Source organism: Bos indicus, chromosome 21 (genome assembly GCF_029378745.1).
Source record: "Bos indicus isolate NIAB-ARS_2022 breed Sahiwal x Tharparkar chromosome 21, NIAB-ARS_B.indTharparkar_mat_pri_1.0, whole genome shotgun sequence".
Classification (NCBI taxonomy): Eukaryota; Metazoa; Chordata; class Mammalia; order Artiodactyla; family Bovidae; genus Bos; species Bos indicus.
This window is the reverse complement of record NC_091780.1, coordinates 21,049,443-21,068,099: the sequence shown is the minus strand read 5'-3', so window position 1 is coordinate 21,068,099 and position 18,657 is coordinate 21,049,443. Positions and strand designations below refer to the sequence as shown.

At 42.2% G+C, this 18,657-nt stretch overlaps 1 protein-coding gene across 3 annotated transcripts in view; it reads right to left on the bottom strand.

The window, feature by feature from the left end:
• Positions 1-18,657, bottom strand: part of FANCI (FA complementation group I) — a 64,671-nt gene that overhangs the window by 1,328 nt on the left and 44,686 nt on the right. The window contains exons 20-37 of one of the 3 annotated variants that reach the window (XM_019983640.2): positions 18,190-18,291; positions 16,893-17,063; positions 16,695-16,816; positions 16,018-16,182; positions 15,263-15,442; positions 11,723-11,889; positions 11,311-11,387; positions 10,232-10,348; positions 8,075-8,126; positions 7,114-7,241; positions 6,946-7,014; positions 6,667-6,760; positions 6,203-6,390; positions 4,741-4,794; positions 4,601-4,660; positions 2,292-2,360; positions 667-762; positions 271-375 (exon numbers count right to left, since the gene is read on the bottom strand). In XM_019983640.2, coding sequence (XP_019839199.2) covers positions 271-375; positions 667-762; positions 2,292-2,360; positions 4,601-4,660; positions 4,741-4,794; positions 6,203-6,390; positions 6,667-6,760; positions 6,946-7,014; positions 7,114-7,241; positions 8,075-8,126; positions 10,232-10,348; positions 11,311-11,387; positions 11,723-11,889; positions 15,263-15,442; positions 16,018-16,182; positions 16,695-16,816; positions 16,893-17,063; positions 18,190-18,291 — 2,016 coding nt within the window. The remainder of the gene's footprint in view (positions 1-270; positions 376-666; positions 763-2,291; positions 2,361-4,600; positions 4,661-4,740; positions 4,795-6,202; positions 6,391-6,666; positions 6,761-6,945; positions 7,015-7,113; positions 7,242-8,074; positions 8,127-10,231; positions 10,349-11,310; positions 11,388-11,722; positions 11,890-15,262; positions 15,443-16,017; positions 16,183-16,694; positions 16,817-16,892; positions 17,064-18,189; positions 18,292-18,657) is intronic. The other 2 variants (XM_019983641.2, XM_070775104.1) reach the window with 2 other exon arrangements.

Genomic DNA, 18,657 nt, shown 5'->3' with positions numbered 1-18,657 from the left:
TTTCCAATGGTTTAAAAGGTTATGGGGAGAAGACCCACAGTAAGACCTTGTTTTCAACATTCCCTTTCTGGAAATGTCCACCCTAAAGGTATACAAGCCTGGGAAACTTCGGGGATGGTTCACCGTTTACAACCTTTCTCTTGAGAATGCTTAGTTTCGTCTTTGACCACCTTTTGGCTCTTTCTCTGTGGCTGCTCCCTGACAGGCTACTGACAGCCAGCCAGGAGGGCAGCTGAAGCCTCCTGCACTCTAGTCTGAGCAGGCACTGACCTCTTCATTTTCATCCTCCTCCTGCCGAAGAACCACGTCCAGGATGTTTCCCTTGATCTTGAAGTCTCGTGAGGTGCTGAGCTTTATATGCTTCATCAGGTTCACCTGGGACAGGATTGTAAACACAGGCACAGTTTGCTACCAATAAAACCTGCCCAGGACTGCCTAAGCCATCCCGGATAAACCCTTCAGTTCCTAGAGAAGCAAGTACACACCCACTAGACTTCACATCAGGTCCCCTGTGTCAATGTTTGGCTTCAGGCCATCAGATCAGAAATAGCAAAGAAACAAAAGAAACGCAGTCGCCTCCCCCCAGTGCAGTTGTGTTGCTTCAGTTTGCCAGGTCCCCTCACAGGCTAAGTGGAAATCAGTAGAAAAATTACAGAATATGCTTACCTTTGACCTCTTAGAAAGGTGGATGAGAAATTTTTCATACTGTTCAATGGCAAAGATGAGATTAGGAATTGGCTTGGTTTCCCGAAGAGCTCTGGCCTACAGGGCAAAGAAGAGAAGACCTAAATTTGGGGTTCAGGGGTGGTAAAGTGCTCTGAAACTGCCTGTAGCAGAACTGCTTGTGGCTTTGAGGGAAAGATAGTCTAACTTCCAATGAAATGCAGTTTTACTTATACACCAGTCATTAAGATTTTTTTTTGACAGTTCAGTTTCATCAAAGGACCTAAATGCTAATGGAGATGGCAATTAATCCTTTCTACTTGTAATTCCTAAACCTGTGTTTTCTAGAGGCTGGCTGAGGGAAGGGCCGTGGTGTGGGTGTCTGGCTGCCTCTCTGACTTGGGATTCTTGTGATGATGAGCCCCTCTGCACTGGCTCTGTTTCCGCTCTAGTCTACAGATGCGTTTTCATAGCTGCGATTCTCTCTCCCCTCAACTTGAATTGTAGCTTGTAGATCCTTCCATATGTTTCTTGTGCATATAGACATGTTTTTATATTTTTTAAACTACAAATGAAGACACTTTACATCTTTTTTTTCTTTAACATTATCTTAGAATTCTATATCTGAACATTTAGCTTTGTATTTTTTTATGTCTGCATAGTTTGTTCTACAGTATAAATATACTGTAAAAGCCAGCCCTCTATTGTGGGCATCTTAGTTTTCCCAGTATTTCACTTTTACTTACAACATTACTAGGACTGAATATACACAGGCCTTGACAATAGAGATATTCTACAAGTAGAATTGCTGCATTAAAGACTGGTGCATGTGAACAGTTATTGCTAAATGTTCCCCTTGAGAGAGGACTCAATTCTTACTTTGCCAGCAGTACCCTGGAGAATCCACTTTCCGGCACCAATCTTTCACATCCTTTAAGGGGCACCTTTTGCACTCACTAACTTTTCCTAAAATCAGCTCCTTCCCAGTGGTTATCCTAAGCTATTTCTATTTTTGAAGAGTTCAAGATTTCCTGGTACTTCCTGAGAGCATATACAGAGGAAAAAGATGTTCCATTTGAACAAAGTCCATGAGTTGAGAAGCAGCCATACACAAATAAGCACATTTTCCCCAGCTTTACTGAGATGTAATTCACATACCAACCATTTACCCATTATATTGCATGCTTTTTTGTGTGTGTTTCTTTGTGCATTCAGAGTTGTATAACCATCACCATAATTTTACAGCATTTTCACACAACCCACCTGCACAAGAAATCCTATACCCATTTTAGCAGGCACCTTCCCAGTTTCTCTAACATCCCCCTAACCACTCCTGCTCCCCAGTTCTAGGCAACCACTAATCTTTTTAGATTTGCCTTTTCTGGGCATTTTATATAAATGGATTCATATAACACCTAGTCTTTGTCCGATTGGCTTCTTTTACTTAACGTATTTTCAAGGTTCATTAGCAACCTTTTTTTTTTTGTTGTACTGCACGGCATGCAGGATCCTAGTTCCTTGACCAGGGATCAAACTGGTGCCCCCCTGCAGTGGAAGCGCAGAGTCCCAACCACTGGACCACCAGGGAATTCCCAGTGGCCACGTCTTGGTCACTGTCAGCAACTTACGATGGCTGTGGGGCCGGCAGCGGTTTTCTCCTTTTCTCCGGTACATTTTAGGCTCCTACTGTGCTTGTTCTAAAGAAAAGGAAACAAGTTCTCTCATTCCTGAAGGTTTTTCTGTAGAGCTACCAGGCTAGTGGTAATTTTCTAATACGATGATTATAGCGATAACGGGAGAACTCTTAGGGGGCCAAGTCTGGGTGAAGAGATTCTCCTGAAGCAGATGCTGGGCAATGGGAAACATTCTGGGACACTTCATAATCCTCAGATATTTTCCCGCTTTTTGTTGTTGGGAGATTTACAGTCTTGCTCTTGGATGGGTCTATCACAGGGAAGTGAGGTTAGGACCCACCGTTATTAACACTAGGGCAGCCAAGGGACTCATGAGCTACAAAGAACTGTCAAGGGGGGAGTAGGACTAGGTGTTCACTACTGGGATATTCGCTAAAAGGGCTAGAGAAAAGATAGGAAGCTGGAGAGGTTGTTCTCAGAGCCATGTGTCTCACATGACAAGTGGTTACAGGCTCCAGGACGGTTTAAAGGTCATAGAAACACTTTGTTTCCCTATGTTGCAGATAATCAAAATAAAGGGCTCCTGGAGAAAGGAACAATCAAGAAGGGGACCAGGAAGTACAGGATTCTGATAAGGCAGGAGAGAAGGGACACGTGAGGCAGAGACCACCCAAGTGTGAGGCACACAAACAGGAACCTTTTACTTGAAGGGGAGTTCTGTGCCCTCTAGGAATGACAGACCACGGCCCATGGGACAACTAACAGTTAAAAACAGAGGCCTGCAAACAGAGAGAAATCACACTACTACAGCCATGTGAGAGAGAGGAGGCTTGGTCCACACGGCATGTTCTGGAAAATAAGAAAATGTAGGGATCCCAGAGATGCTGGTGTGAAGAAACTTATTTTTGGCCCTGGAAGGCAGGGTAGAGGGTGAATACTTTGTAGGGGAGGGGCAGAGAAGCAGCACAGGTAGTAGAACTCATGTGACCAAATGGGAAGTGAGCCATCTTCCTAAAAGTTGTACCCCAGATGGGACCTTGTTGAAACTCCCTAAATCAATCCCAGCTACGGCCTGTTTCTGCTGATTCAGGCAGGACTAAAACTGTAGTGGGAAGAGAAGTATCTTTTAAAGGTATACAGTCCTGAGCAGGATGCTAAGCTACGGGTTTTGGAGCAATGGCTTTCACTGCTTTCTTCTCACTGAGATCCAAGGCTATGGGAAAAAAGGAGCTAAAAGAGAATAAGCAGCTCTTTGAAAGATGTGGCAAATGCAATCCAGATTTCTAGATAAAAGTTGGAGAGAGTTAATGGAACCTTGGGCTCTTGACTCATTAAGCACATCTCACAAAGACAAAAAGTGCCTGTGGATCAGCTGATTTGTCAAATAAGGCTTTAAGTCAAACACAGATTGAGAAGGGGAGAAATATCCAAGGAAGAATACATAAACCAGTTTTTGTGTAATGTAGAAAAAAAGATAGTCTGGAAGGTGCCTAGTGATAAGCAGAAGAAAAGCTTGAGAATGGGTCAAACACAAAACCCCAAACCTCCCAGCATTTTACAAGTCAGTGAGTGTCAAGTATGCTTCCAGAGCAGGGGCTGGCCAACTACAACCAAGAGGCCAAATCCAGCTCCTGCTTGTTTTTCAGAAGTTTCACTGAACACAGCCAAGCTCCTTCATTGTATATTGACTATGGGTGCTTTTATTCCACAACGGCAGAGTTGAGTTGTGACAGTGACTCTATGGCCTGCAAAACCCAGAGCATTTACCATCTGGCCCTTTGCAGAAAGTTTGCAGACCACTGTCACGGAGTCAAAGAACCCAGTTCGAACCTCAGCTTTGCCCCTTTTTCTGGCCGTACCACACAGCACGTGGGATGTTAGTTCCCCAACCAGTGATCAAACCCACGCCCCCTATATCAGAAGCTCGGAATCTTAACCTTTCTGTTTTTGGCCTTATGTCTGACAGCTTGGGAAATGATGCTCTAAGGTCATGTTCATTTTATTGGAACAGCAAATATTTAGAGAACACCTGCCTGGTGTTGTGTTAAGCACTTTCCACAAGTTACCTCATTTAGCCTCACCATGCCTGCTACTACTTCACTCACATTCCCAAAGGAGTGGGTTTGGAATCACCCAGAAATAGACCAAGTCACTGAGCCTAAGGATGCATGTTTCTCCTCTGCTCCAAGTGCAAGCATACCAAACACTTTTTCTCTCTAAATCAAACTTAGTGATCAGTCCCCTGGGAATACAAGGAGTCCTTTCTCACTTGAAGATACACTGTGATACAGACAATCACTTACCTGTACATAAGAAATAAACGAATAGCATAGAGGGGTCAGATGTGAACCAGACAGCTTCACCTGCAGCAAAGGAGAAAGAATTCAGTAACTGTAGGAATAAGATGCTTTCCCCATTCCTAGGAAAGGCATTCTCAACTCACCAGTTTTTCCATATTTTTCGGAATTCCTGTGGAGGGCTGATACACCTGGAGATACTAACAAAAGATTCCAAGATTCAGTATTAGGCAATGGCAGGACACCCACTTCTCTCAAAGGTTTCATAAAGTTCTAGGGGAAAGCGTTGGAATCTTACATGCATGCATACTCAGTCATGTCCAACTCTGTGACCCTATGGACTGTCGCCCACCAGGCTCCTCCATCCATGGGATTTCCCAGGCAAGAATACTGGAGTGGGTTGCCATTACCTACCCTGGGGGATACTTTCCAACCCAGGGATTGAACCTGCATCTCGTACGTTTCCTGCATTGGCAGGCAGATTCTTTATCACTGAGCCACCTGGGAATCCAGATTTAGAATGCTATTCCTACACAGATGTCCCATGAAACTACAGGTAGTGACTCAGTGAGCACATGGTGTATGACTATTGCTCTGGCTGGAGAGAGGAAAAGAAAATAAGCTACCCAGATTCGTGCAGAATCTTAAGACTCCAGGCTTCCTTTTTTCCCTCCCCTAAGCTCCAAAGCTTCCCAGACAGGAGGCAATGAAAGATTTAAGTTTCTGACTTGTTCCATTTATTGCTTTAAAAATCCTTCAGGGTGATAGTCCCTGAATCTAGAAAGCCAATGACTTTGCTGTTTTTCTTTTAGAAAAAGCCAATAAAGATTATAGAGGTTCTCCGTATTTCTACCACAGAAGCTAGTTAGCCACACACTATAGCCAGAGCGGCACCTTCTCAGAAATGGCAGCGCTGCTGTTTGGGTACATGGTGTGAGGCGGTCCACCATCTTTCTTTGGTTGTCCGTGCCTTCCTAAGTAATGTGGGTCATTGCTAGAATCGGATCTAAATTACGTAGTTCCTAGCACTCTTGAATGTCTGCTGAGAATCAAAATACTGCAAATACAAAAAAAGTTTCTTGTTAACGGACACTAAGAAGCATTAACTTAAACTCAGGGCAAGTATACCTTGTATTTTCAAAAAATAAACTTATTCCCTACTCGTGTACCTGACCTGTGAGGCATTTAACACCTACTTGTTAAAGGACAAATACCCTTTCGGTGTCCAGACTGGTCTGAAATTGTCTAACTTTTTGTGTAATTGGAATCAGATTAAATTCTATAGCTAAAGTTTAGACTGAGTCTTAGAAGGTGTTTGAAAAGGCATTTATACTCAATTATACTCAATTAAGAGGCATTTACATTCATTATACTCAATCATATGAGCAAAATGCTCATATGCTAAAGAAATATGGAGCTCTAAAAACAGATTTAGAATTATGCCTCAACTGTTATTTCCAGGCCTGTGGAGTCACCTGCCATCTACTGGTCAAACTGTGACTTGCAGAGATGTAGACGTGGGTTCTGCCCTAGGGTGTTCAGCACCAGGGGCAGTGTCCTGGCTGGGTGGGGCAGAATGATGGTGGTGACTGACTCTCCGATACTCACATATTTGACAAGTGCTGTAAGAGTGGTGTACATTTTGCCAAGGTCCTTTAACAAGGTGTCCACACAGCTGCCTGATGGCAGGGCTGTCTGCACCAGCTCGTGGAAAAATGTGAGCAGAGTTCCCAACTGTATGATGGTGGTTTTCTCCATGGGATGGTTTGTTAGGGCTGCCTGAGAAGAGGCCTCTTCTGAAAGGAAATGAAGTTAATTAGCACATTCAAACCCAACTGACCTTATTTTCTAGTTCAAGTCAAAGAGATTTAGAAACCAACTAAACATCATTAACTAGGAAGTCTGGATGCAGAATACATTAATAATTATATCTTCTACTTTCATTACTTTGGAAGTCTAGCACAAACAAACAGACAGAGCTCAGGGGCTCTGCCTTTATGTCTTCCAGTTCAGGTTTTAGTTGGCTTTGCTTTGATCACAATTCCTGGAACCCCTCCCTCAACCCATGTTACCTGGTATGATTTTTTGATTTGCTTGTCCCTTAAGCTTGGTGATCAGCCAGTCCACTTCTTCTAGGACCTTCTCAGCTTTACTCAGAACAAGCAGCTGTGAAAGAAAAAAACGCCTGGCATGGCTCACTGCACACAGCTGCTGGTGTAACATGATAGCCACGGCCACCAGTGGGCGGGTTAGAGGCCTCAGGACTTTAGCCACTGTAATTCACTCCTCACAGGGAATAAAATGGAAGGGATGACAAGGCTATTTCCCAAGTGCCAGGGATCAACACTTACACAGACAGTAGGGGCAGCTGTTTTCAAATTCACCAATGCAAAGTTGTTTGTTTTCTCCACTTCCACATCCTGGGAACGGAAAGAGAGGTGAGATGTAATGACAGTAAGGCTGTTCCCCTGGCCTCTACTCCCAACTCAGGGCTCCATACTGAAGGCTCACTACAGTACCTCGTCTATGTCTCCAAGAAGTCCATGGATATCCTGGGACAAGTCACGCAGCAGACCAACAGGACTCTTACACGAAACATGGAGGTTGAAGAGCAAACTCAGCATGCCCTTGCAAAAGGAGGCATCCTCTAGGAGTAGGAAGGAAAGAAAACTCAGTTATAACCCAAGTCAGTCCTGTAGCAGGTGGGGGTGGCCTGGCTGGAATGCTAGCCTGTCATGTTTCAGGCACAACATCCCCATGCTGCACACACTCCAACCCAGGCAGCGGGTCCACAAAGGTACACTTCGACCCACAGGTGCAAATGAGGGGGATGTTTCCCATTTATTAGTCACTATCAACATATAACTAGCATATGGGTCAAGAAATATCAGCACCCCAGGACACTCCCCTCCTCACCAAGGAAACTGTCATTCTGCCTTGTAACCTCACATCGAGTTTTGTCTGATTTTGAACTTGATCTAAGTAGCACCATGCAGTAAGTCCTCTGTCTGTGTCTGCCATCTGCTGAGTGTCGTGTGCGCCGGACTCCTCCATGTCACGTGGCAGTGGAGTCTGTTCACTCCCACTGCCGTCCAGTGTCCCACTGCGCGCACACAGTGCAACCCCTCGACCCATTTGACTGCTGACAGACATCTGGGTTTGGTTTTGCCTATTAGAACAGTACTGCTGTGAGAATTTTCCCACCTGCTTATGCTGGGAGTGGAACTGCTTGATCGTAAGCCTATGTTTAATTTTAGTAGTTAAGTATTGCTAAATAATTTCCCAGAGTGGTTATACCAACTGACACCTCCAGCAGCAGTGAATGAGAGGTTCAACTGCACTATATTCTTACCAACCCTTGGGGCTGGTTTTGTGTATTTGAAGTTTTGGATACTCCGGTGAATGTGTAATTTTCTAAATGTTGTTTGGTGCTGATGATTTTATATAAACCTGAAAAAAGAAATATGGCAGGAAACTTACCGCAACTGTTTTCCGTGCAAATCTTAGATGTCCAGGATAACATCTGCACAAACTGGAGATCATTAGGATATTATAGAAACATTCAAAAGACAGACCTAGGTGCTATCAGACTAAGAGAGCTCTAGGCCTTTGCAAGTCTAAACAAATCACCTACTAAAACATATGCCTGGATCTAAAGTGGTACTCTACTGAAAAACAGCATAAAAGTAAGTCCAAAGTTACGAGCTGAATTACTGATTCTTTTCTTAAATATAGCCTATGATTCAATTCTCAAATGCCCTCATTAAGGGCCAAAGGTCCTGGGGTCTGGGCTGTTATTTGAGCTTCCCTGGCCCCTCCCACCACAGTTTGGGGCTAAAGTGCCCTTCTTCCTCTTCCCATGCCCAGCACTCTCTGCATCTGAGACATCTTTAAGAATACTAAGCTAATAGAGGCATAGGAGAATAAGATCCTGGCCACAGTGATAGTCAAATTAGCCTTTAGGAACCAAGAGGCCACAGGAGGTTAAAAGGGAGCAGGGGGAAAAAAAAGAAAAGGGGCAAAAGAAAAGAGTTGGGGAAGCTTAAGGCCTTGGACTAGTAGGTCATGTTTCACTAGACACACACTCAGCTTTCTGCTTCAGCAGTTATTTGGGATAGGCTTCTAGCCACCAAGACACTGAAATGCAGTGATGTTTAAAGGTAAAATGACCAGTAAGAATTCAGGTTTTGATCTGTCAGGGAAAAAAAACTTCAGAGGCTAAATGAAAATTCTCTGTGAACTGATATAAAAATATTTCCCAGAATACAGTGATTACTGTAGAATACAGATGTCCAGAATACAGTGTTAAATGTAATAAATAAATAAAGCAGGATGCTGAAAAAGCTTTTGTGTGAAGAGGGTAGGGTTGAGCATAAGAAGCTATATTCATATTGCTGTACAGGAATAAAAGAATTCTTTACACAAGACACTAAAAGATATTTAGCTACTGGGGGAGAAGAACTGAACAGATGGAGGACACGGATAGAAAGGTGACCATTTCCTGCAAATTTTTTTATAATGTCTGGTTTTCAAATCATTGAACTTTATTACCCATTCAAAGTTAAATTAAAAAATTTTAGACACACTACCGGAAATTATGAGGGGGTGGTAAAATTTTAAAAATTTCTTCTTTATATTAGCCTTTCCAAATCTATTTTCCTTCAACTGTCCCCATGTTCCAATTCCCTGTGTTTCTTTCCTAGTCTTGGGCTCCTTGCAGCAAAAGTAGCAATATGAAAGAATGAAGCTGAAAGTAAAGTGGGGATGCATTGTTCCGATCTAGGATGAAATAAGTAGCAATGGGGATTTTCTTTGGGCTACCTGGAACTAAGACAACAAGAAAATGAAGTTTGCTTTTTCAGTGCTCAAATGTCGTAACATTCCAGGCTATAGTCTGGCTAGCTCTTCCTAAAAGCAAGGGCTTACACAAGGAGGCCTGCACCTCAGCACTCTCAACTTGTCTCCCCACAGGTCAGGAAATAGATGTGGGAGGACCACACAGCCCTAGTCTCAAGAACTCTCTTTATCATCCTTTAGGGAAATTACTCCTGAATGGAACAAACCCACAGAATATGGCTTCTCTTATTGCACATGTGTGAATGCTCATGTGGGTACATATATTCTTCGTGTACATGTGCAAACCCAAGCACATATACCTAAAATCTATCTGGGTAGAACAGATTCTCTTTTAGGACTATAATTATGCTTTCTGACTTATCACCTTTTGTTGAATATCCCCCAAACTCAGAATCAGCTAATTTTGATGAGAAGGTTAGCTGCTGAATGTCAGCTACCTTGATAATTAACATACTTTCATCTTAGAAGGGGGTAGGGAAACACAAGAAGGTTGAAGGCCCCACAGATAAACAAGACTTTTTTTTTTTTTACAGTGCTTATTGTTTACCCTTGACAGTGGCCAAATAAACAAAAGCAGTTAACTACGTCATGGTAGAAACACTATGTACGGGGCAGGGGTGGGTGGAGGTACATCTTACAGATCTTATATTAATTCAGGAGCATAACTGGATACATGATTTTAAATAAGCCAGATTTCAAGAGGACATTTAGTTGTACACTGTAAGATGTAGTATTCTGGCCTTCTGGGGGATGCAGAGTGGGACTGATTGGTGCTCATACCTCAGCAGAGATGGGCTTCAGCAGCTTGGACAAGCTGGTGAGAACAGTGGCCAGAAGCAGGGCTTCTTTGCTCTTAAAGTCTTCCTCTTGGCTGCTAAGTAAATTCAACAAGGACCTCTGAGAAAGGACACACAGAAACATTAGCAGACATGATACTAGCAAAGAGAAGAGACATCCAGCCAGAGATTCCTAAGGCTGGGACAGAAATGACTCAAAAATACCAAAAATCCAAGAGGATAAAATCTGGAAATAAGACCTGGATTGAGCAGGTAGTCTCCTACCCTTTTGTGATCAGACGTCTGAGTGTTCTCTTGAGCGCTATGGACTCCTCAAACCCCTGCCACATGTACATTAGGAATGAACTGTGCACCCAGTTTTGTTTATTTTAGGCTGCACCACACAGCTTGTGGGATCTTAGTTCCCTAACAAGGGACAGAACACGGGCCCAATGAAAGTGCTGTGTCCCAACCACTGATCGCCTGGGTGGTTCACAACTTCCTGAGGCCCATTCACTGACCTGAGGGCTAGACCATACCCCAGCACTGGCATTCCCTACACACTGTCCATTTCCTTTTTCTTTGTTCCTCTCTCACCACCCAAAACACTGTCTTTGGTCCGTCAGTCTCTTCCCACTATGTAAGCTATGTGAGGGTAGGGTTTTGTCTCTTATTTCTTGCTAGAACTTCAGCACCTGAACAGTTCCTGGCACATGATACGAACATTAAAGAAATCCTCTGGGATAAAAGATCCTGATACGTGACAGCTAGTGGTTAGAACCATCTGACAGACAAAGCCAGTTACACTCCCTGCACGAGTGGGCTCCTGGCCAGCTCTTTGTATAATATCAGCTCAGTGATTCTTAGAGGCAATGAGTGCTGTAGATTGGGGTGGCTTGACACACATCCTTCCTTGAATGATGCTTTTAAATGCATTACCTTTCATTCTCAGAGCTGTCAAGTTGCTTGAATGATGACCCAGGAAAAACTGTTGTCCTACTTGTGGACGGTCTGCCTGTTCCCAGCTGGCCTGGTAACAGTCCCTTCCTGAGGACCCTCACAGCAGTCTCCTAGGTGTCTCACCTGAAACTGACGGATCTGGAAAGCTGCTCTCTCACTGACACTGACTTCCTCCTCTTCTTCCTCCTTATCTGTGGCATCTAGGAAAAGGAAAAGAACGCTATCTGCTTTGAAAGGGGCTTGGTTATTTTTTTTTTGCCAAGCTAAAATTTTAGGAGGCCAAAAAAGCCTGGAGGCAGCTTTAATTATATTCCTAACATTCAGCAGCTTCTTAAGGCTATATTCAGTTTCCCAGTCCCATCTGTGGTTAAATGGAATCCAGTAAGTGCCGATTCTGAATCCACTAGATGTCACTCCTTAGCCACACTGGGACTCTTCACAGGTGTCCTCTGCTGGGCTAACAACTGGAATTGAGAGGTTTGGTTGAGAAAGAGAAACTCAGATCGAGCCAAGTTATCAAAACTGAAATGCCCACCCAGAGCCTTGAGAAACTGATGACACTTGGGCTGGTAGAACTGCTGCACGGCACTGAGTATCTTCTGTATGCCCTCCAAGCACAGCAGCGAGATGTTCTTTCCTTTCTCTCTCTTTCCCGACTCTTCCACTGAGGTAGGGATTGAAGTGTATCTCCAAAGCAAGACCCTGGGGAAAAGTGATTTTTAATGTCAAGTTCACTGAGATACAATTTACATACAGTAAAATTCCCATCCTGTAACTGTATGGCTCTGCTGACTCACTTCCACAGTTGTGTACTCATCCCCCTCAATCTAGGTATTTCCATCACCCCAAAAGTTCTCATGTGCTCCTTTGCAGTCAGTTCTTTCTCTTTGATTTCCCAGGCAACCACCGATCTGTTTCCTGTCCCAGCGGTTTTACAATTCACAAACTATCATATAAGAATGATATCATTCATTCTGTAGCTTTTGAAGTCCGGCTTTGCTAACAGCATGTAGCTCTGAGGTTCACCTATGTTGTTGCACGTACTGGCAGCCTGTCGCATTTCACTGCTGAGCAGTATTCCAGGGTATGAATACGCCACAGATTGCATAGTCACCGATTTATCATCTTTAGGTTGTTTCCAGATTTTGCTATTACAAATAAAACTACTATATACAAACTTTTATAAAAACATCTGCTTTCATTTCTTTTAGGTAAATACCTAAGAGTGGAATGGGTGTACCGTAAGATAGGTGTGTGCTTAACTTTTTAAGAAACTGACAAATTATTTTCCAAAGTGGCTGCACCATTTTACATTTATGTCAACAGTGTATCAGAGTTTAAATTCTGGGCATCCCTGGAGGCTTAGTGGTAAAGAATCCACCTACCAATCAGGAGACCTGGGTTTGATCCCTGATCTTAGAAGATTCTACATACAGTGGAGCAACTAACTACTTGAGCCTGTGCTCTAGAGCCCGGAGCTGCAACTACTGAAGCCTGTGTGCTCAAGAGCCCGTCCTCTACAACATGAGAAGCCACGGCAACGAGAAGCCCGTGTACCTCAACTAGAGTAGCCCCCTCTCACTCAACTAGAGAAAAGCCCGCACAGCAAGAAGACCCAGGGTAGCCAAAAATAAATACATAAATAAACATTAAAAACCAAAAAACAAAGAGTTTAAATTCTTCCACATCCATGACAACACTTTGGTATAGTCAATCTAAACTTTTAGGCATTTTAATAGGTGTTTACATTGAGGAAACCAGAATTGAAAGAGACACGTGTACCCCAATGTTCATCGCAGCACTGTTTACAATAGCCAGGACAAAGAAACAACCTAGATGTCCATCGGCAGACAAATGGATAAGAAAGCTGTGGTACATATATACAATGGAATATTATTCAGCTATTAAAAAGAATGCATTTGAATCAGTTCTAATGAGGTGGATGAAACTGGAGCCTATTATAGAGTGAAGTAAGTCAGAAAGAAAGACACCAATCCAGTATATTAACGCATATATATGGAATTTAGAAAGATGGTAACAGTGACCCTATATGTGAGACAGCAAAAAAGATACAGATATAAAGAACAGACTTTTGAACTCTGTGGGAAAAGGCAAGGGTGGGATGATTTGAGAGAACAGCATTGAATCATGTGTATTATCATATGTGAAATAGATCGCCAGTCCAGGTTCGATGCATGAGACAGGGTGCTCAGGGCTGGTGCACTGGGATGACCTTGAGGGATGGGATAGGGGGAGGGGGGGCGGTTCAGGATGGGGAACACATGTACACTCATGGCTGATTCATGTGAATGTATGGCAAACCACCACAATATTGTAAAGTAATTAGCCTCCAATTAAAACAAATAAGTAAATTTTTAAAAGAAAAAAAATTAGGTGTTTAGTGATATCTCATTGTGATTTTAATTTGCACTAACCTAGTGACTAATTATGTTGATCACCCTTTCATGTTCTTATTTGCCATCTATATATCTTATTTGGTAAAGTGTCTGTTAAAACACTTTATCCATTTTCTCAATTTGATTGTTTTCTTAACAAGTTTGAGTTCTTTATATACTCTGGTTACCAGTCCATCATCAGACACGTGTTTTGCAAATATTTCCTGTTAATTTGTGGCTTGTCTTTAAATTTCCTTAGGAATGTTTTTCAAGGAACAGAGTTAAATTTAAAAAAATTATTGATTGTGCTTCTGGTATTATACCTAGGAAATTTTTTACCTAAAACAAGGTTGTAAAGGTTTTTCTGTCTTCTAGATGTTTTACAATATTTGGTTTTATACTTATGCCTCTGATTCATTTCAATATTTGGTTATAACATGAGAAATGGATCAAAGTTCAATTTTTTTTCACATCAGTCGCTCAGTCGTGTCTGACTCTTTGTGACCCCATAGATTGCAGCATGCTAGGCTTCCCTGTCCATCACCAACTCCCAGAGCTTGCACAAACTCATATCCATCAAGTCGGTGATGCCATCCAAACATCACATCCTGTCTTCCCCTTCTCTTCCTGCCTTCAATCTTTCCCAATATCAGGGTCTTTTCAAATGAGTCAGTTCTTCACATCAGATGGCCAAAGTATTGGAGTTTCAGCTTCAGCATCAGTCCTTCCAATGGATATTCAGGACTGGTTTCCTTTAGGACGGACTGGTTTGATCTTGCAGTCCAAGGGACTCTCAAGAGTCTTCTTCAACACACCAACTGATTCAAAAGCATCAATTCTTTGGCACTCAGCTTTCTTTATAGCTCAGCTCTCACATCCATACATGACTACTAGAAAAACCGTAGCTTTGACTAGACAGACTTTTATTGGCATAGTCATGTCTCTGCTTTTTAATATGCTGTCTAGGTTGGGCATAGCTTTTCTTCCAAACAGCGTCTTTTAATTTCATTTTTTCACATATTCCTGTACAATTGTTCCAGAAACACCTGTTTGAAAAGACTTTTCTTTCTCCATTCCATTGCCTTGGCACCTTTGTCAAAAGTCAAGACCATACTTGTGTAGATCAGTTCTGAACCATCTGTTCCACTGATTCTGGCAATACCTCACTATCTTAAATACTTATTTAATGTTCTATAAATATTGATTAAAGTCAAGCTGGATGATAGTGTTGTTCGAGTCTTCTACATCCTTTCTGATTTTCTATCTAATTCTACTGATTACTGAGAGAGGTAGATTATTATTTGTGTATTTCTCCCTCAGTATTACCATTTTTGCCTTAAGTATTCTGAAGCTGTTATTAGGTGCTATTAAGTACATATACATTTAAAACTGTTCTGTCTGCTTGATGAATTATTTAGTCATTATGTAATATCCCTTTTTATTCCTGGTATTAGATTAACATTTTATATGTGGCCAACAATCCACACCAAAACAGGACTAGGAAAAAACCCCAACATAGTGAGTGACTGCACTTCCACCTTTGGGTATGCTGAACTTCAAACCACCTTTCTCCCTACCCAACTTCAAACCACCTTTCTCTCCCCACCCCCGTCGTCGATTTCCTCTCTTGGAGATGCCACAGCAAGTGGAACAGGTCTCTAAGGGTGTGTGGGGCTTACCGAGTTATGTCACAGAGGTTCTGAAAGACCTTCTCTGGGTTTTGGCCATCAGGGCCACTCACATGCCCTGTTTCCTTTAGCTGCTGGACCTTCATCAGAGCCACATTCACTGCGTAGCGCATGAACTCATTGCTGGACCTCAGAACAGACAGGCTCTCTTCATGACTCTGGGTACTATCCCTAGACAGGAAAAAAGAGACAGAAAGATTCCCCTGCTACTGGGACTTGAAATTACGTTTTCTAGGGACAGTTCACAATAGCACCCAGCCAGTTCTAAAAGACAGACTCCAGGCAGCCCACACCAAGAGTCACTGCCAAGGCTGTCTTTCTACAAATATTATTCTCAGCGTTACCTCCCTTTCTCCCCCTTCCCTCAATCCTTTAACTTTGATGAAATTTAAAGGTCAGTCTTAGTTAACTTTCTGTAATGTTTTTTTTGTTGTCACCCCCACCTTTTTTTTTAAATTCAAGCTTTTCTTTCCCTTCTTTTCATGCTACTTAGGTTGATTTCTTGGAATCTATCCTATCTTTTCATCCACTAGTTCACTGTTTCTGATGTTCCCTTTAGTAATTCAAAGCATCTCTTTAAATGCCTATGTGTTCTGCTTTCAAGAAAATTACAACCCCGTTGACTTACTTTTTACTGTATATATGCTAAGAATTGTGAATCCAAACTAGGTAATATCAGTGACCCTCAGTAGGTGTTTTTAACCCTCACCTTAAGGCTGTCTTTAAGCCCTGTGTTAGAACCTTACCTGAAAAGAGCTGTGAGAAGATCAGACACAAATTTCATGGACAAAAAACTATCGGTTGGTCGGTTGGCCATTTTTGTTTTGCCTTTACCAGATTTTTCATTAAGGATGTCGGAGAGCTTCTTGTAACACATAAATAAGCTCAGAATTGTTTCAAACTTAGTCTTACTGTATAAAAGGAAAGAGTCCACCAAGGACAGGCATCAGAATATTATGGTTTACTTTCAAGACAGTAATAAGGAAATCACAATACTTCTTTAGATGTCATACTTTAGACCCAATATTACAAATGAATCGATCTTCACTATTAACACAGTACTCCTAGGTAATACCCAACTGGGTCATTTCTTTTCCCCCTTTATTTGTATCAGTCATTGCAGAGAATGAAAGTTCAATACTACCACCAATCAAAATTTCTCTATTAAAATCAGGGGTTGTTATGTTCAAGGTCTGGGGAATGTTCAGTAAAGTAAAGCCTGATGGAGAGACAAAATTCATGAGCCTGTTTGGCATGTGCTTGGATGTTCCCTGGTAGAAAGAACATAGTTTGGTCTTAGGCTAGAGGTCCATCTAAGAGTGTCATGCGCTGTAGTCTGTTCATACCTAGCCTATTGTTAGTGTTAAGAAAACACACTCCCACACACAAAATGAACTACAAGTAGAGTTAGAGTATACCCTACCTGAAATTACTTATGAAGAAATTATATTCTATTAGAACCTCACAAATTCCCATAACAAGAGAAGCGCAGATATTATTTTTGATGCCAATACCAGTGCTCTGAGAAAAGTCTGCTGATTTGTCCTAAAAGACACAAGATAAAAATTAGTAAGCTACTAAAAACCTCCATTACTCAACACAGCTTAGACTTAGCAATTACCAGTTCGAAGTCCTCTAGTTCACTCTTAATCATTCTATTCGTAATCGACTCCAACATATCATCTAAGTATTGGTAGAACCCCTCTTCCTCCTCCTCTTCTTCTTGCTGTAATGGTACCACTCTGCTCTTATACCAGGCCAAACAGTGTTGAATACAACATAGCAGATAATCCTGTAGAAGAAAAGATAATAACTGAATATTCTTGTTAAAGGATAACCTATCAAACTGTTGATAACTGACAAATAATCCTTATCTATAAGGCTAAATAAAGTTATTCATTAGCATCACAAATTAAGTCAATCTGGAGTTAAAAACAAAACAAAACAGAAAAAAAGAATGGAACTAACAGAGGCATTGTTTTCTGGCCTTTCCCAAAGACAGTGGTTTCACAAGTAGCTGACACCTAAGAATGTAACATCAAATGTGCTATCTCTGATCTGGTACAAATACCAAGGAGCCAGGTTGTGAAATTAAATCCTCTCCAGCACCTTTGCCTGGAAAATCCCATGGATGGAGGAGCCTGGTAGGCTGCAGTCCATGGGGTCACTGAGTCGGGCATGACTGAGCAACTTCACTTTCACTTTCACACACTGGTGAAGGAAATGGCAGCCCACTCCAGTGTTCTTGCCTGGAGAATCCCAGGGACAAGGGAGCCTGGTGGGCTACTGTCTATGGGGTCATGCAGAGTCAGACACGACTGAAGTGACTCAGCAGCAGCAGCACCTTTGAGTCCCAAAGGCTATTCCAAACATATGGATTTAGGTTAAGGGAATCTTTGGGAGACCACCATAGCTTCTCTCTAGGCTGAGGACATCTGTTGTAAGTCACTCAGGAGTTTCAGTTTCTTTCTTCCCGCTAGATGAGAATAGAAAACCAACTGTCCCAGTTTCTCTGAAGGTTCAACAGAATGCCAGTTCTAGCTCAGCCTAAATCATACACTCCAGACTAATGAAGCAGATCGCCTGGGTTCACCTGCTTCTGGGTAACCTCCTTCTTCCAATTCTAAAGTATATCTGTTTAGTACTTGCAATCAAAGAGCCATTAATGGGAGGTAAAATGCTCCTTGGGAGAAGTGATAGATGCCTTGATTATTAGTCAAGTGTTGATATGCAGATATCTCACCACCAGAACCAAGGTGGTGATGGGTCAGGGAAGAGTCAAGAGTAAAAATTCACTGGGAGTACCAGGTGTTTCACAGAGAAGTCATCTCTTTCTGAAGCTCAACCATATCAATAGGGCTGGTAGTTTTACTTAAGAGTAAAAATAATGGTTATGGGAGGAGGAAAGAATGGCTCACCAGTGGTTCCTGTAGAAAGACCTGATCTCCTTGGGTCAGAATACAAGCTTCTAATTTCAGAGGAGGCAGTACATCAGGTTCTGGCTCATAGAACTGTTTCAACTGTGTATGGGAAAGAAAAAGACATCACGGTTCATGAATGCTTTTCACTTTTTTAACTGGTCAAGCTAATGGCAACTTTAATGTTTAATGCTTTCTAAGACATTGTTTCCCAACTGTCCAAAGAACACTGCAGGAAAATCTGTTGCTTTGGCTCAACCCTGTCCTTCCTTTGCCCTTGCATCAGGCAGTGCACTGACTGACACCTTTCCTAGTCCACTTCATTACCTCTCCTATAAAACACCATGCTCTCTCACACCAGTTCCTTAATTTGTATAGGCTATCAAGCACTTTCAGTACAGCTTGGTTAATAAGAATAGAGGCTCCAGAGTCAGACTGACTGAATCTAAAATCCCAGTACCACTACTT